At 31.2% G+C, this 18181-nt stretch overlaps 1 protein-coding gene across 1 annotated transcript; it reads left to right on the top strand.

Moving 5' to 3' along the window:
* Nucleotides 1–1210: 1210 nt before the first annotated feature.
* LOC145271069 (uncharacterized) lies at nucleotides 1211–16524 on the top strand. The gene is made up of 2 exons (XM_080126619.1): nucleotides 1211–1728; nucleotides 14843–16524. Exon 2 carries the CDS (start codon nucleotides 15032–15034, stop codon nucleotides 16367–16369), a length of 1338 nt encoding a protein of 445 aa, XP_079982745.1. The 5' UTR covers nucleotides 1211–1728; nucleotides 14843–15031; the 3' UTR covers nucleotides 16370–16524.
* The last annotated feature ends 1657 nt before the right edge of the window (nucleotides 16525–18181 follow it).

The raw sequence follows: 18181 nt of genomic DNA, 5'->3' as shown, positions 1-18181 counted from the left end.
AAATATCATATTTAAGCGTAGTTTACAACCTGGACAGGCCGGGTGGCATTACAATGTATTATAATATAAAAATCACTATTAAAATTGTCGTTATAAGAATGTTGAATTGTTTGGGGTTTTTTTTTCTTTCTTTAATTACATTTTCACCCCAAACAAAGCACATTGCCACTTTGGTGTAGGGGGCTACTATCAGGGGCAACGACTACTGGGGTACTATGTAGGGATTTGGGCAGCAAGATGTCGTTCACGTTACACTTGAACTTCTGCACGTCAGTACACTTGGGGAAGCAGGGACCTGGAATGGAATTCCAAAGTCTAGCGGTTCTGGGGAAGAAACTACTGGAGTAGAAAGATCTTTTACATCTAGGGATCTCTACAATGTGGGCGTGGGATTTAACAGCCTGTCGGGTTTGTCGAGGGTGTTCACGTCGTGGGGGCACAAGTACTTGCAGTTAGTCAGAGCATTCTCCACTAAAATACTTGTAGAACAGGCATAGGGATGCAACATTTCGTCGATAGGACAGAGGCTGAAGCTTAGATGCCAGTTCAGGGCCTATCAGATTAGAGTGAGTTTCTAACAGTACTTTGTCTAGTTTTTATTTTTAACCCCTTCCCCCAAACTTACCGTGTGAAAGAGAGAGTCAGCCGCCATTTTTAACTTTCCAATACATCGGTAAACACAAATACGAAATCTGCATAAATTAAAATATATTTAAGCGTATCTTATGACCGGACAAGTTTATATGATTAACAAAAACAATTTTCAATTTAGCATTTTTATGACTTTGTGTTTTTAAACGTTTTTAACTTAGCTCCCCCCCCTGCAAAATTTAGTTACAAACATTTATCAAAGTCCAACAATCCTATTCACTGGTGCCATTTTTTTTTTTTTTACATAAATTAAACATTGCCAATCGTACCTGCCTATCTCATCTTTTAGTCGTGCCGACTTGCAGTGCAAAGGCAAATTTCGTGAAAGTGTTGTTGCTGTTGTCGACCGTTAACATATAATTAACGCAGAACAAAGATATCTTAATTTTATTCGTTTATTTTTTTTAATTTAGCATTTTTATGACTTGATTTTTAAACGTTTTTAACTTGGCTTTTTTTTCTTCATGAAAAATTTAGCTACAGACGTTTATTAAAGTCCAGCAACCATATTTAGTGGTGCCATTTTTACATAAATATAACATTGCCCATCGTGCCTGCCTATCTTACCTTTCGATGGTGGCGAGTCCCAGTGCAAAAGCAAATTTCATGACAGTGTTGTTGTGTTGACCGTTAGCATATAACTAATGCAGAACAAAGAAATCTTAATTTTATTCGTTTTTTTACCTTTAATTATTTTCGTCTTTTGAATGGACAATACGTTGCAAACATCATCGGAAAACGTTTATTCACACGTAATTAACGAACTTTTAAGAATTTAAAACGTTTCATTATAATCGTTTTTCGTTTTTTTTTTTTAATCTTTTTTAATCTTTATATCTTATTTTAATTTTTCAATATTCGTTCAGTCGTTTTTTTTTAATCCACGTTTCAATCGTGTTTTTGATTTACACATTTCTAAAAGCTTTTTCTTAATGATTTGGACACGCAGAATCGAATTTGTATGAATTTACCAAAAGAATCCTAAGGTACCGAACACAATTGACAGTCTTGAATAAAAAAGAAATCATCCAATTTTCATGGTCTTTTTTTTTCGTATTGAATTGCTTAGAAGTAAAGGTAAGTTTTTATTTTTCGATATTTTATTCCCTAACAATTAACAATTTAATGCATTTAAAATAAGATTTTTTTTTATTTCTATGAAAATTTTGATTTCCTTTTTTCCAGATCTTGCGTTTACCAAAAATTTTAAAAAATTTAATGGTAAAGAAATTTCGTTTGAATTACTGTACACATAGATTCGAAAAAGTTGAAAGAAATTTGGTACTAGCGCAGAAAGTGATCCGCGCTATTTTTTAAATCGTATTTCCAAGTTTAATTAAAGTTTTATGATGTATTTTTTATTCAATTGTAAGGTTAAAGTATAGAATAGGTACAAAACACTCTCCCCTCCCCATCTAAAGAATGACTTTTTAAATAATAACGTTATTACTTACGTCCGGATATCACTCACTGCACTAATACCAAAGTTGTAATTTAAGGAGTAAGAGGGTTGTTAATATTTGTTTAATTTTTAATCCATTTATAACACTAAGTGATTTTTATTTTCCCATTAAAATTGAAAATGAAAATATTTTTAACAGTAAATTGCTTTCTGTACACATTTTGGGTCACCGTTTTAAAATAGCAAACGTATAAGTGGCCTCCGCAGTCGGCAGCCATTTTGAGTAAAAAATTACACATTTACCAATTAAATTTCTGGTACTAGTGCAGAGAGTGATCCGGACGTAAATAACGTTATTATTTTAAAAGCCATTCTTAACATGGGGAGGGGAGGGTGTTTTGTACCTATTCTATACTTTAACCTTACAAGTGAATAAAAAAAAATACATCATAATACTTTAATTAAACGTGGAAATATGATTTTAAAAAAATAGCGCGGATCACTCTCTACAACTTTCGAGTACTTATACAAAATACGTGCCGTGCTGAAATAATTGGGTTCGGTGGCTAAAAAAAAAAAGCTTATCTGTAGTTTCATTTATAATTTAATAAGCAATAGATACCATAAAAATTGAATGTAACCTAGAAATAAGCAAAATTAGTCTGAGAAAAAAAAAACCCGACTCCAACTAAGTGATCTACTGTTCTAATTATTATAATGATAAACAATTGTTTTTTTTTGTTTTTTTAGCAACAAAATCTGTTCTTTTTCCTTTTTTCTCCAGTACATCGAATAATAATCGATGATAACGATCGTCTAACGCAATTCTACTGCAACAACACAACGTTGTGAACTAAAAAATCCAATGTTGTACATTCCGACCATTCAACAGTATACACAACCTGCATAAAAGGAAATTTGAGTTTGTGTAATCCGTACGATGAGGGTCAAATAGCCAAGAAATATACCCAGAATTTTTATGGTGCCTTCATACATATATACAATATATATACAATTCATTTACGAATATACCTTATGGAGTGTTTAAAAAAATAATTTAAAATGTTTAAGCTGAAAAAATAATTGTTCATAAAACGGTGTATAGCAGAGAAGCCAACAAACAAAGTAAAATATTTTTAAAAATTCAAACAAAGAAACAAAAAATATTACCAAAGGCAAGATAAGTTACTCTTTTATGTATCTGGATAAGCTTTGAATTTTTAACGTATTATGAAGTTTTATTCCGTTCGAAAAAAATATAAAATAAGTGCCGAGTTGCAGAGTTAAAAAGAAAATATGACCGACAAGAAATGCCTTTTTGAAGTGTCATTACTGACTTAAAACTCTACAAATAAACTAAATACTGCAAGAAATTGATTCAATAATGTCACCGTGAAATTAATTGGATAAATTCCTATCAGTATATTGCTTTGTTGTTATGCTTTAAGCGATTATCGAGACTTCTTAGTTAAATGATTGCATGTCGGCCATCTTCTTGTCCTAACTTACCTTGTGCTTCAGATTAAATAGACGCTTTAAAATATGTACAATCACACAAAACTTAATCAGGTAGGTAACAGAATAATTTATCTTGTCTTTGGTAACATTAATTTATCATATATTTGAATTTTTTTAATCCATTTTTCGTTTGTGGGGGTTTCTATTTTTCTAGTTTTTTTTTTTTTTTTTTTTTTTTTTTTTTACAGCGGAAAACACGTTTTTATGAGAGCGTGTTCAAGCAGACATTTTTTTTTTTTTTTTTTAATTTTGTTTGAATTTTATAAACACAACGGGGAGATAACTCCATGTAAAGCGCCGATACTCCCTCCCCATCTTTAATGCTAGCTTTTCTTAATAAAAATCGAACCTTTTGCTTGGTATTATAACATTTTTTTTTTTTTTCGCTGAAAAAAAAAAAATAAATAGAAATACTTGATAAAATTAAGTGAAATTCTTTTCCGGAGAACTTCGTTCCATAACGCATACGTACAATATAACCTTTTTTCGATATTTTCCTTTTTTTAATGCCTTGACTAAACTGTACAAGTGCCCAAATTAATTGGGAAATACGGCATTACGCTGAGGTGTAAAAAAATAAAAATAAAAATAAAATAAAATAAAATAAAAAAATAAAAAAGAGTATAATATGATTTTTATTTTTTTTTTTTTTTTCGGAAAAACGCTGTTTATGAAGAGACAGATTTAATAACTTTGCCTTTCTTTTACTTTGGCATCCCCGTTGTTCTGAGATACTGGGAACATGGCGGTGTATGCGAAAAATTCTGTCATCGGCAATGTTTTAAAGTGAAACGACCATGAAAAAAAAACGATGTTATTTTTTTTTTTTTTGAAATTACAAACTTTATTTGAACTTTTAAACAAACTTTTACATACATAAAAATAGACTTTATAAACCTTTTATAATATAAAATTTTAACGTTTATTTGACCAAAATATATGATGAAAAATCGTCCCCGTATTTTGCACACACTGAAGAAAAACTGCTTTTTTTTTTTTTACAGAAAGTAATGGCGACACTATATGAAAAACAAATAATTCATGAATATATTATATGAAATACGCCATTACTATGAGGTGTAATAAATAAATAAAATAAAGTATATTATGATTTTTTTTAATTCGTTAAAATGCTGTTTATGAAAACATAGATTTAATAATAACTTTAGCTTTGTTTTACTTTGGCATCCCCGTTCTTCTGAGATACTTTGAACATGGCGGTGTATGCGAAAAATTCGTCCTCGGCAATGTTTTAAGTCAAAAGTCAATGTTAGTTTTATTAAAAAAAAAAAAAAAAAAAAGAAAAACGAGATTTTTTTTTTGTTTTTTTTTTTTTTCACTTGCCTTACAAACTTTATTTGAACTTTTAAACAAAATTCCACATTCATAAAAAATAGACTTTATACACCTTTTATAATATAAAATTTAAAAATGTATTTAACCAAAATATATGCTGAAAAATCGTCCCCGGTTTTATCATGTCGCAGTAATATCCAAAAATTACGAAAGAAAACCGAAATTAATTTACAAAAAAACAAGGTACTTGCACAGTTTAATCAAGACATTAAAAAACTAAAAAAAAATATGGCATTTTTTTTAGTTTGCCGACCCCTCGGCATTCATCTTTACTTTTTCGACTTTTATAAATTTTCGGGTACATTGAGAAAGAATATCGCATTCATTTTTTGCGCAAACAAGTAGTTATCAATATTTGAAGACATTTAGTATCCAACGTAATCACTATTGTTTTGCTGGCGGCCATCTTGTTTCCCGTTTAGGAAAAAAACGCCAAAAAGAGCCAAAAGGGCCAAAACATGGCCCAAAAACATTCTTCGGCTTCAAGGCCGAAATGACCCCCCTCACCCTTCCGTACATTTTTCAGCTTCCCGATATCGAAACCGACATTTTCTTTCACTTTCTTAATTATATTATTATTTTCACTTTTCTTTCTAATCTGCGCGCACGCGCGTAGTCACTTGACGTTTCACTAAGTTCATGAATACATGGCGGACATTTTAAATGACAAGAAATATTTTTCATAAAATAAAAAGTCTTCACCTCATTTAAAAATAAAAATATTGCTGTCGGTAAGTTTTCACGAGCGGTTATGTTTTTTGTTTTTTTTTTTGGAGGTGAGGTATTCCATTATAGAACTTGTATAGGTGCTTCTGCGGTTTAATTAACCGTTTTCCATAAGTCACGCGCCGACCTTTATCGAGTAGAATACTATTCAACATTTCACAGAATTTCTCTGTTTACATTTGGGGGAGGCGGTGGAGGAGTGGGGGCGGCTGTGCTTTGGCCCCCAAAAAGAACGAAAAACATAAAATATGCTTTTGTAAACCACTCGTGAAAACTTAATTCTTTTTTTTTTATCAATTAAAAGGGGTTAATACCATGCAAACTGTAAATTTGCAACGCATTTGATCATCAGGTTTGTGGCCAGCAACATCGAATATCCCTAAAATCAAACAAATTAATGGTCTGTGGTAGTGAAAGGTAATATTTACTTTTTAATTTGTTTTAATAAATATCATTATTTATATTAATAAATTAAAAGGTAAATTAAAATTAAAATAAATTAAAATTATTCTAAATACTGTTTTTAATTTGTGGTGGTGCCTTTACGGTCTTTCCTTTCGCTCAAGATTTCTTGGAATTTACCCCCCCCCTCCAATAAACCTTTTTTTTTCGTCAACACAAGTGGCGGGAAAGAGGGGATTCCAGTTACATGTGACATATTTAGCCTTTTTTTTTTGGCGTTTTTTTTTCGCTATCGGAAAACAAGATCGCCGCCATTAAAAATGATAAGGATTACGTTGGATACTGAATGTCTTCAAATACGGATAACTGCGTGTTTGCGCAAATAATAAATGCGATATTCGTGCTCACCGTACTCGAAAACTTATTCAAGTCGACAAATTAAAGGTGAATGCCGAGGTGTCGGTAAACTAAAAATTTAACAAAAATATATTGTACGTACTCGTTATGGAATAAAGGTTTCATGAAAAAAAAAAAATCACTTAATTTGATCAAGTATTTATTTTTTTTTCAAGGAAAATCACATTTTAATGAGATCGATCGGGTAGCGACCAACCCCCCCCCCGCTTAGGAGAAGGAGAGCCAGGAGGAAATAACTTCAATCACCGCTTGAAGATTGTCAAAATTTGACGAGATTATTTTGAAATATGAGCAGACAAAATACTTAGATAAATATTTTTTAGATAAATATTTTATGTTTTTTTTCACTTATTTTACAGAAGTTCTGTGCCCTTTTTTAAATCTGTTTTCATTTTGTCATTTGTTAATCAATTGTTTGTCTACTCGTGCCCGTAAACAGCCAAATGGAAACGATAGATCGATCTCATTAAAATGTGATTTTTCTCTGTAAAAAAAAAAACTACTTGATCAAATGTAGAGACATTTTTTTCTTTCGGGGAAGTTCATTCCATAACAGTTACGTACAATATTATTCTTTCAATATTTTCATTTTTTTTAAATGTATTGATTAAACTGTACAAGTAGCAAAACAAAATTTCGAAGTGAATAAAGTTCTGCTAAAATTTTTAAGATAAAAAAAAAACTTCCTTTGTTACGATTCGAACTCTTCGGTTTCTTTTATTTGCCAAATCTCAATCTTCGTTAATTGTATTCGAAACATATTTAATTAATATTTACTTTTCTACCTCATCGTTTTTCGCAATTTCTGGATATGTTCATTACTGTGGCATGACAATAAAGTAGATACCATTGGTTTTACTTGAAAGTTTGTATTTCAGCTTTAGATACCATCATTTTTATTTTAAAGTCTGTATTTCGACTTTAGATGTAATAAAATTACCTTATATTTTATTATTTCCCAATACTGTTTATTAAAATCTAGGGAAACGAACAAAATAAGATGACCGCCGTCCAAATACTGCAGAATTGCCTAAAATATAAAAACATTTAATTTAAAATAAAAAATTATACCATTATATGATCAATTCTTAATGCTGCAATATTTTAAGTTATAAATTTATTATATTTTTTACTAGAATATCTTTTCCAGTTTTTACAACTAGTCCTTTACTTTTCCATGTTTAAGCTTAACCATATTACTTTTTATACTCGCATTTTTCTATTGTAATATATATATATATATATATATATATGTTTTACCCAAATTTCTCAATATATCAAAATTCCCGTAATGTTCATATATTAATAAAAAAGAGTCAAATTTTAAATATTTTTGACTCTATTATTTAAGATTAATGATTAAAATTTTCGTACAAATCAAAACAACAAGATATAAAGTGATAAAACAATTGTTTCGTAACTATTTGGATAATTTTGAATATACCATTAAAAAAATATTCCGACATAGCTACTCATCATACGATAAAATACACTCTAATTATGCATATATGAGTACATTCCATATATTCAAAAAGATTCAACGCAGCTGATCTAATTTTTTTTATTTTATTTTTTAATGTTTTCGATGGCTTTCGTATTTTTACTTTTTAAATAATATTTCCAACAATAAAATATTTTGCATGCTTTTAACAATTTATTTACTTGATTTATTTCTCGAATACTAGATTACATATTCAAATTCTAGATTCTATTCAAATATTTTTTTTGCTTAGTTGTTGTTTCTTATGAATAAACAGAAGTAAAGAAGGTTCATTTGAATAAAATATTCATTGAAATATTCTTCATCCTCTGCTGGTTATGTTAATCATTTAATTAAAATTCTTTTTATTCTTAAGTGTTTTTTTTTTAATTTTAATCTTTCTTGTACATTTGCGATGAAAGGGAGATAACTTTTTATAATCAGTTTTTTTTCCAATTCATCGTTTCCATCTGAATTTTGCTTTTTTTTAAATTCTGTATTACTGGTCTTAGCCTAAATTTAAATTTATGATGCTAACATTATCCTTTAGTGACAATCGCATTTTTATTTAAACTTATATGTGTGTATATGTGCACACACACACACACACACACATATATATATATATATATATATATATATATATATATATATATATATATATATATATATATACCAATTTATCGAAAGTCCCTGCGTTTCTATCTGAATTTTACTTTATTTTCTATTAAATTAATAATACTAACATTATCTTTCTAATTATAATTTCATTTTTATTTCTCACTTATATTGTGTCATATATATATATATATATATATATATATATATATATATATATATATATTCCTTTACCTTTGTTGCGTCGATGGGGTCAGGGTGGTCTATGGAAGTCTCATTGATTCAAACAGCTGTTTGTAGCGACCATATGTAACTGTTTACCCCTAAATAAACATATATAATGTGCTTCATAATTATGTTAAATCTTGTTTTTATACATTAATATATATATATATATATATATATATATATATTATATAGATGACTTTTTATTACCAATTTATTTAAATTCTCTACGGTTCTATCTTAATTTTGCTTTATTTTGTATTATTAGTCTTCGCCTAATTAAAAAATTAATTCAAACTTTATCTTCTTAATGACAATCCCATATAAATTTATCTCTTATATATATATATATATATATATATATATATATATATATATATAATGTCATAGCATGTTTATTGTTTTTACAATATAATTAACCTTTAAACATGTCGTAATCAACGGTGGTATTGTGGCTTTAAACAACGACGAAACTCCAAAACGGTTATTTTGTCAGAATTTGCTCTTATTCTTTTTATCATGCCCTTATGAATATTATTAGAATATTAAAATATTTCCAATTTTCATAAAAAAGCTGGGATATTCATTGTAGTTTTCATTGTATCACTATAAAATCCACCTCCTGGCCAATGCTGAGAACGTCACCCGAAGGCACAGTTTAGTTTATGGGACAGAATCAGGAGGGTAAGAATAAAAAAAAAAACATGCCAGAATAGTCAAAAGAAAAAGCATGGTTACTGAAGTTCAAGAATGAGGATACATTCAGTCAAGAGACCGAACACATCTTAGATAAAAACAAAAAAAAAATCAGAAAATTTATGATAACAACTTAAGTGCCTTTTTTTAACGATCATGATTGTATCAATATAAAAGATATTAATCATAGTTATGATTGTATCAATATAAAAGATATTCATCATAGTTATGATTGTATCAAGATAAAAGATATTCATCGTAGTTATGATTGTATTAATATAAAATATAATCCTGGGCCCAACTCTTTTCCTGACCTACATTAATGATCTTCCAAATCACATCCTTACATCATTTGTAGACATTTATGCTGACGACACTACCATTTATGGTAGCACATCTAAGACAGTAAACGACCAAGTTCTCTCCAGTTCTCTCTCCTCTGATCTTGAGCATGTAGTACAATGGGGAAAGGAGTGGCTGGTTACTTTTAATGCATCTAAAACCAAGCTTCTCTCTTTACATCATCAACATTCTGATCCCCATCTGGCATCAATTGAAATGAATCGCTCTCGTCTTCAGGAGGCCTCAAGTTTTGACAAGCTTCTGGGCTTGACCATTACTCCTGATCTTAAATGGAACACGTATATCAAATCTGTTGCCAAGGCCGCTGGGAAAATGGTGGGATCTTTCTATCGATCCAGTAGATATCTCACTGCTGATGCAATTCTCTATTTATATAAGAGCCAGGTACGTCCAAGGATGAAATACTGTTGCCACATCTGGGCAGGAGCTGCTAGAAAGGACTTGTCCTGCCTTGATAGAGTTCAAAATAGACTTCGTAGCCTCGTAGGAGATGTCCTTTTCTCTTCCTTGCAACCTCTATCTCACAGAAGAGATGTTGCGAGTTTGTCTCTGATGTATCGTTATTTTCATAGAAATTGTTCGACTGAGCTTCAATCTATGGTCCCCCCCCTCGCAAAACTTTCACAAGAAACACTCGTCTAGCTGTAAACACTATCAATAATTCCCCCCACTCTTTATCTGTGCCTAAACCTAAACGTAGATTCCATGAACAGAGCTTTTTTATTAGAACTGCACGCCTGTGGAATTGTCTTCCGTTTTCCTGCTTTCCGGCTGACTACAATATGGTTGTCTTCAAGTCTAACGTAAATAAGTTCTTGATGAGCCGTTCCATATAATTTAACAAATTTTCATTACTAATGATTATTATATTGCCCAATTTTTACTGTACACTCTTTAACCTTTACCTTGAGTGGCCTATTGGCCTTGATAATGTGGTGATACCTATAAAAAAAAAGAAAAAGTCCAATGTGAACAAGTTCTAATTGAATCGTCTCCCTAAGTAATCCAAGTTACAAAATTCCCACTGTTTACTATGCTAAAATCACAATGACTAATATATACCTATTAACCCTTATCCTTGAGTGGCCTCTGGGCCTTGATAAGTGGTGACACCCATGTAAAAAAATCATAGTTATGATTGTATCAATATAAAAGATATTCATCATAGTTATGATTGTATCAATATAAAAGATGTTCATCATAGTTATGATTGTATCACTATAAAAGATATTCATCATAGTTACGATTGTATCAATATAAAAGATATTCATCATAGTTATGATTGTATCAATATAAAAGATATTCATCATAGTTATGATTGTATCAATATAAAAGATATCCATCATAGTTATGATTGTATCAATATAAAAGATATTCATCATAGTTATGATTGTATCAATATAAAAGATATTCATCATAGTTATGATTGTATCAATATAAAAGATATTCATCATAGTTATGATTGTATCAATATAAAAGATATTCATCATAGTTATGATTGTATCAATATAAAAGATATTCATCATAGTTATGATTGTATCAATATAAAAGATATTCATCATAGTTATGATTGTATCAATATAAAAGATATTCATCATAGTTATGATTGTATCAATATAAAAGATATTCATCATAGTTATGATTGTATCAATATAAAAGATATTCATCATAGTTATGATTGTATCAATATAAAAGATATTCATCATAGTTATGATTGTATCAATATAAAAGATATTCATCATAGTTATGATTGTATCAATATAAAAGATATTCATCATAGTTATGATTGTATCAATATAAAAGATATTCATCATAGTTATGATTGTATCAAGATAAAAGATATTCATCGTAGTTATGATTGTATTAATATAAAATATAATCCTGGGCCCAACTCTTTTCCTGACCTACATTAATGATCTTCCAAATCACATCCTTACATCATTTGTAGACATTTATGCTGACGACACTACCATTTATGGTAGCACATCTAAGACAGTAAACGACCAAGTCCTCTCCAGTTCTCTCTCCTCTGATCTTGAGCATGTAGTACAATGGGGAAAGGAGTGGCTGGTTACTTTTAATGCATCTTAAACCAAGCTTCTCTCTTTACATCATCAACATTCTGATCCCCATCTGGCATCAATTGAAATGAATGGCTCTCGTCTTCAGGAGGCCTCAAGTTTTGACAAGCTTCTGGGCTTGACCATTACTCCTGATCTTAAATGGAACACGTATATCAAATCTGTTGCAAAGGCCGTTGGAAAAATGGTGGGATCTTTCTATCGATCCAGTAGATATCTCACTGCTGATGCAATTCTCTATTTATATAAGAGCCAGGTACGTCCAAGGATGAAATACTGTTGCCACATCTGGGCAGGAGCTGCTAGAAAGGACTTGTCCTGCCTTGATAGAGTTCAAAATAGACTTCGTAGCCTCGTAGGAGATGTCCTTTTCTCTTCCTTGCAACCTCTATCTCACAGAAGAGATGTTGCGAGTTTGTCTCTGATGTATCGTTATTTTCATAGAAATTGTTCGACTGAGCATCAATCTATGGTCCCCCCTCGCAAAACTTTCACAAGAAACACTCGTCTAGCTGTAAACACTATCAATAATTCCCCCCACTCTTTATCTGTGCCTAAACCTAAACGTAGATTCCATGAACAAAGCTTTTTTATTAGAACTGCACGCCTGTGGAATTGTCTCCGTTTTCCTGCTTTCCGGCTAACTACAATATGGTTGTCTTCAAGTCTAACGTAAATAAGTTCTTGATGAGCCGTTCCATATAATTTAACAAATTTTCATTACTAATGATTATTATATTGTCCAATTTTTACTGTACACTCTTTAACCTTTACCTTGAGTGGCCTATTGGCCTTGATAATGTGGTGATACCTATAAAAAAAAGAAAAAGTCCAATGTGAACAAGTTCTAATTGAATCGTCCACCTAAGTAATCCAAGTTACAAAATTCCCACTGTTTACTATGCTAAAATCACAATGACTAATATATACATATTAACCCTTATCCTTGAGTGGCCTCTGGGCCTTGATAAGTGGTGACACCCATGTAAAAAAAATCATAGTTATGATTGTATCAATGTAAAAGATATTCATCATAGTTATGATTGTATCAATATAAAAGATATTCATCATAGTTATGATTGTATCAATATAAAAGATATTCATCATAGTTATGATTGTATCAATATAAAAGATATTCATCATAGTTATGATTGTATCAAGATAAAAGATATTCATCGTAGTTATGATTGTATTGATATAAAATATAATCCTGGGCCCAACTCTTTTCCTGACCTACATTAATGATCTTCCAAATCACATCCTTACATCATTTGTAGACATTTATGCTGACGACACTACCATTTATGGTAGCACATCTAAGACAGTAAACGACCAAGTTCTCTCCAATTCTCTCTCCTCTGATCTTGAGCATGTAGTACAATGGGGAAAGGAGTGGCTGGTTACTTTTAATGCATCTAAAACCAAGCTTCTCTCTTTACATCATCAACATTCTGATCCCCATCTGGCATCAATTGAAATGAGTGGCTCTCGTCTTCAGGAGGCCTCAAGTTTTGACAAGCTTCTGGGCTTGACCATTACTCCTGATCTTAAATGGAACACGTATATCAAATCTGTTGCAAAGGCCGTTGGAAAAATGGTGGGATCTTTCTATCGATCCAGTAGATATCTCACTGCTGATGCAATTCTCTATTTATATAAGAGCCAGGTACGTCCAAGGATGAAATACTGTTGCCACATCTGGGCAGGAGCTGCTAGAAAGGACTTGTCCTGCCTTGATAGAGTTCAAAATAGACTTCGTAGCCTCGTAGGAGATGTCATTTTCTCTTCCTTGCAACCTCTATCTCACAGAAGAGATGTTGCGAGTTTGTCTCTGATGTATCGTTATTTTCATAGAAAGTGTTCGACTGAGCTTCAATCTATGGTCCCCCCTCGCAAAACTTTCACAAGAAACACTCGTCTAGCTGTAAACACTATCAATAATTCCCCCCACTCTTTATCTGTGCCTAAACCTAAACGTAGATTCCATGAACAAAACTTTTTTATTAGAACTGCACGCCTGTGGAATTGTCTTCCGTTTTCCTGCTTTCCGGCTGACTACAATATGGTTGTCTTCAAGTCTAACGTAAATAAGTTCTTGATGAGCCGTTCCATATAATTTAACAAATTTTCATTACTAATGATTATTATATTGTCCAATTTTTACTGTACACTCTTTAACCTTTACCTTGAGTGGCCTATTGGCCTTGATAATGTGGTGATACCTATATAAAAAAAGAAAAAGTCCAATGTGAACAAGTTCTAATTGAATCGTCCACCTAAGTAATCCAAGTTACAAAATTCCCACTGTTTACTATGCTAAAATCACAATGACTAATATATACCTATTAACCCTTATCCTTGAGTGGCCTCTGGGCCTTGATAAGTGGTGACACCCATGTAAAAAAAATCATAGTTATGATTGTATCAATGTAAAAGATATTAATCATAGTTATGATTGTATCAATATAAAAGATATTCATCATAGTTATGATTGTATCAATATAAAAGATATTAATCATAGTTATGATTGTATCAATATAAAAGATATTAATCATAGTTATGATTGTATCAATATAAAAGATATTCATCATAGTTATGATTGTATCAAGATAAAAGATATTCATCGTAGTTATGATTGTATTAATATAAAATATATTAATCATAGTTATGATTGTATCAATATAAAAGATATTCATCATAGTTATGATTGTATCAATATAAAAGATATTCATCATAGTTATGATTGTGTCAATATAAAAGATATTAATCATAGTTATGATTGTGTCAGCATGAATGTGAAATCTCTAAATAATTTTCATAATGATAAAAAATTTAAAAATATTTTATTACAAAAATCACTTTAAAAATATTGGCAATAAATGAAATAAATTAATGTTTTCTTTGCAGATGTTCCTGCTTGGACGCTTTTGTTGAATCTGAACTAGTATGTGAATTTTCCTCTTCTTAAAAAATACATCTAGTGCAACATATGAGCCACACAAAAGAAAACTCTTATTTTTGTACAATGTGTGCATCGATTTTTTCAAAGAAATAAAATCTAATGCGACATATGACAAAGCTGAGGATTCGTGTGAAATGTTTTATTCTGATGAATCAAATTCAGTAAAACATAAGGATTGTTGTTATATTGTTTGTTCTCGATTATCAAATCTAGAGAAGCCTGTAAGAACTCTTTCTGGAGAAACCAAATCTAAAGAACGAAATGTAGCGATACATATGAGTACTAACACTGGAGAAAAGCTATATTCTTGGGAACAGTGTCAATATAAACGTTCTAATAAACCAAATCTACCGATCCATATGAGTACTCACACTGAGGAAAAGCCATACCCTTGGGACCAATGGGAGTATTCACGTTCTGAGAACCCAAATCTAGCGATGCATATGAGTACTCACACTGGGGAAAAGCCGATTTCTCGTGAACAACATCAATATTCACGTTCTGAGAAACCAAATCTAGTAATGCATATGAATACTTACGCTAGAGAAAAGCCATATTCTCGTGAACAATACCAATATTCAAGTTCACAGAAACCAAATCAACCGATGCATATGAGTACTCAGACTGGAGAAAAGTCATATTCCCGGGAACAATGTACATATCCACGTTCTGATCATTCAAATCAACCGATGCATATGAGTACTCACACTGAAGAAAAGTCGTATTCTTGGGAACAAGGGGAATATGCCTGTTCTGAGAAACCAAATCTACCGATCCATACGAGTACTCACACTGAGGAAAAGCCATCTCCTTGGGAACAATGGAAATATTCACGTTCTGAGAAACCAAATCCAGCGAGGCATATGAGTACACACACTGGAGAAAAGCCATATTCTTGGGAACAATTGGAATATTCCCGTCCTGAGAAACCAAATCTAGCGAAGCATATCAGAACTAACACTGGAAAAAAGCCATATTCTTGTAAACAATGTACATATTCATGTTTAACTCCATCAAAACTAGAGATACACGTAAGAACTCACACTGGAGAAAGACCATATTCTTGTGGACAATGTCAATATTCATTTTCAACTCGATCAAATCTAGTGAGTCACGTAAGAACTCACACTGGAGAAAGACCATATTCTTGTGGACAATGTCAATATTCATTTTCAACTCAATCAAATCTAGAGAAACACGTAAGAACTCACACTGGAGAAAAGCCATATTCTTGTGAAATATGTGATTATTCATTTTCAGATAAATCAAATCTAGATAAACATATGAAAACTCACACTGGAGAAAAACCATATTCTTGTGGACTATGTGGTTATTCATTTGCACAGAAACAACAACTTACGAGGCACATGAAATTACACATTAGGGGAAACCCATATTCTTGTAAAAAATGTGTATATTCATGTTTTACTAAACGAGGTCTAACAAAACATATGAGACACCATAAAATGTGAAAGTTAGATTTATGTGAACAATGTTAATATTAAAGTTCTCGTAAACAAAATCTTGCTACACCTTTCAGAACTCGCACTTGATTATCTTGTAAGATCAGCTATTAATCAAAAACAAATAAATGCTTACTGGAAATAACTTGAATGATAACTTAACATTGTCCTTTGATGTCTTCAGGCCCTCTTTATAGGTTATTGTGGGAGCCTGCAATGTGGATACGTCTCATTATAAAATGAGCTATTAATAAAAACATCATCAGATAATCATATATAAAACATAATATGAAAAAATACAAACAAATGCTGCACCCAAGATAAAAGACAGAAATGCGTTTCAGATATAAAGTCTTGATAAAATCTATGCAGATCCATGTGTTTCCATCATTTGTAGCAACAAAGAATAGAGAATTAAGAACTCATAAAACCCATGGATTTTTTATCAAAAGCAAGTTTTTTGCTATCACTAATCCAAATTTGTAGCAAATAAAATAAAATCCTGGCTGAGAAATTAAAGAAAAGAAAGCGATGTCACTGCAAAGAAAAATAATTCACTTGTTCGACCCCAAAATAAACTGTCGGCGACGAAAGTCTCTTTGTTTTCAATTAAAACACAAATATCAGCTCTCATAATTAAAAAAGAGAATCACAATTGGCTTCATTCAACAATGCATCAGAAACACATCTTAAACTACACCACCATCCATTGGTTGTTTCATTCGAACAGTTTTAACCATGGCATGTCATGACTTACAACCATGATATTATTTGTGAATTGACTCCCCTATACGTCACTTATCATCAACAGCTAATAACGTAAAACTCAAACCGTCACTCGTTTCCATCAATGGCAAAGACTCACTTTATCTTTTTCGTTATTATCACACCGTCACTCACTGGTTCTTTCTCGTTACTATCAATGGCAAACCTACTGGACAATAACCTTAGAAATGCGGAAGCAGATGGTCAATAAGTGCAGAGTATGGAAATGTAGAGAAGAGCTCAGTTGTCAAATGTCAAACTACGAGAATTACAACGACCGAAATAAAGAGTTACTGCTGCTATTCAACATTGTAACATACAACACCCTCTGTCTGGAGATTAACCAGATATCTTAAGCTTCATAACTTTAAATTATGACTCCCTCAATTGCAATAACAACGGCCACCCTAGCACAAAACCACATATTGAAAACGGAAGCTCTAGAATAGACCGATTTTTTGCAGAAATATTGTTTTAGATAAAAAAAAATTATCGCCTTTTACAGTGCTGTGACTGCTGGAGAACATAACCTGAAGGCTCATTATCTTCTTGTATATAATAAGAGACACAATTTCAACCTCTGGACAACAAAAGATGGCACATAAAAACTTATTATGTTTACGTCCTTAGCCATTTCGTTACCTTTGACAGGACCCCTTCACAATGTAACTAACGACTGCAATTACATACACATTATTTCTTTATATTAAAAAATTACATTTAGTCCGAGGAGCGCCATGATCATCATCGTTCTAATTTAAAAAGGAAGTAGATAAAATTTCACCCTCACTTACACGTACACATAATCTTACCTCTTTAATCCGACAAAATAATGATTTCTCCCTATTAAATATCCGTCGCCACTGATTGGATGAGAAATATTCATTCTACAATTCTGACATTCGGTTATACCACCAAATATACGAACACTTATCAACTATTAAAACGCTACCATTTTTTAAAGATATTTTTTCAATGAACTAAAAGAAAATGTTTTACAAATAAATCCTTTTTTCAATGACTTTTTTAAAAATATTTTTTCAGTGAAATAAAAAC

This window comes from Euprymna scolopes, chromosome 46 (genome assembly GCF_053919585.1).
Source record: "Euprymna scolopes isolate OS-2025 chromosome 46, ASM5391958v1, whole genome shotgun sequence".
Lineage (NCBI taxonomy): Eukaryota > Metazoa > Mollusca > Cephalopoda > Sepiida > Sepiolidae > Euprymna > Euprymna scolopes.
The sequence above is the reverse complement of the archived record's forward strand: the minus strand, read 5'-3'. Positions and strand labels throughout refer to the sequence as shown.

What these genes read in the sequence shown, in the direction of transcription:
- LOC145271069 (XM_080126619.1), top strand. Translation starts at nt 15,032, where the DNA reads ATGTTTTATTCTGATGAATCAAATTCAGTAAAACATAAGGATTGTTGT.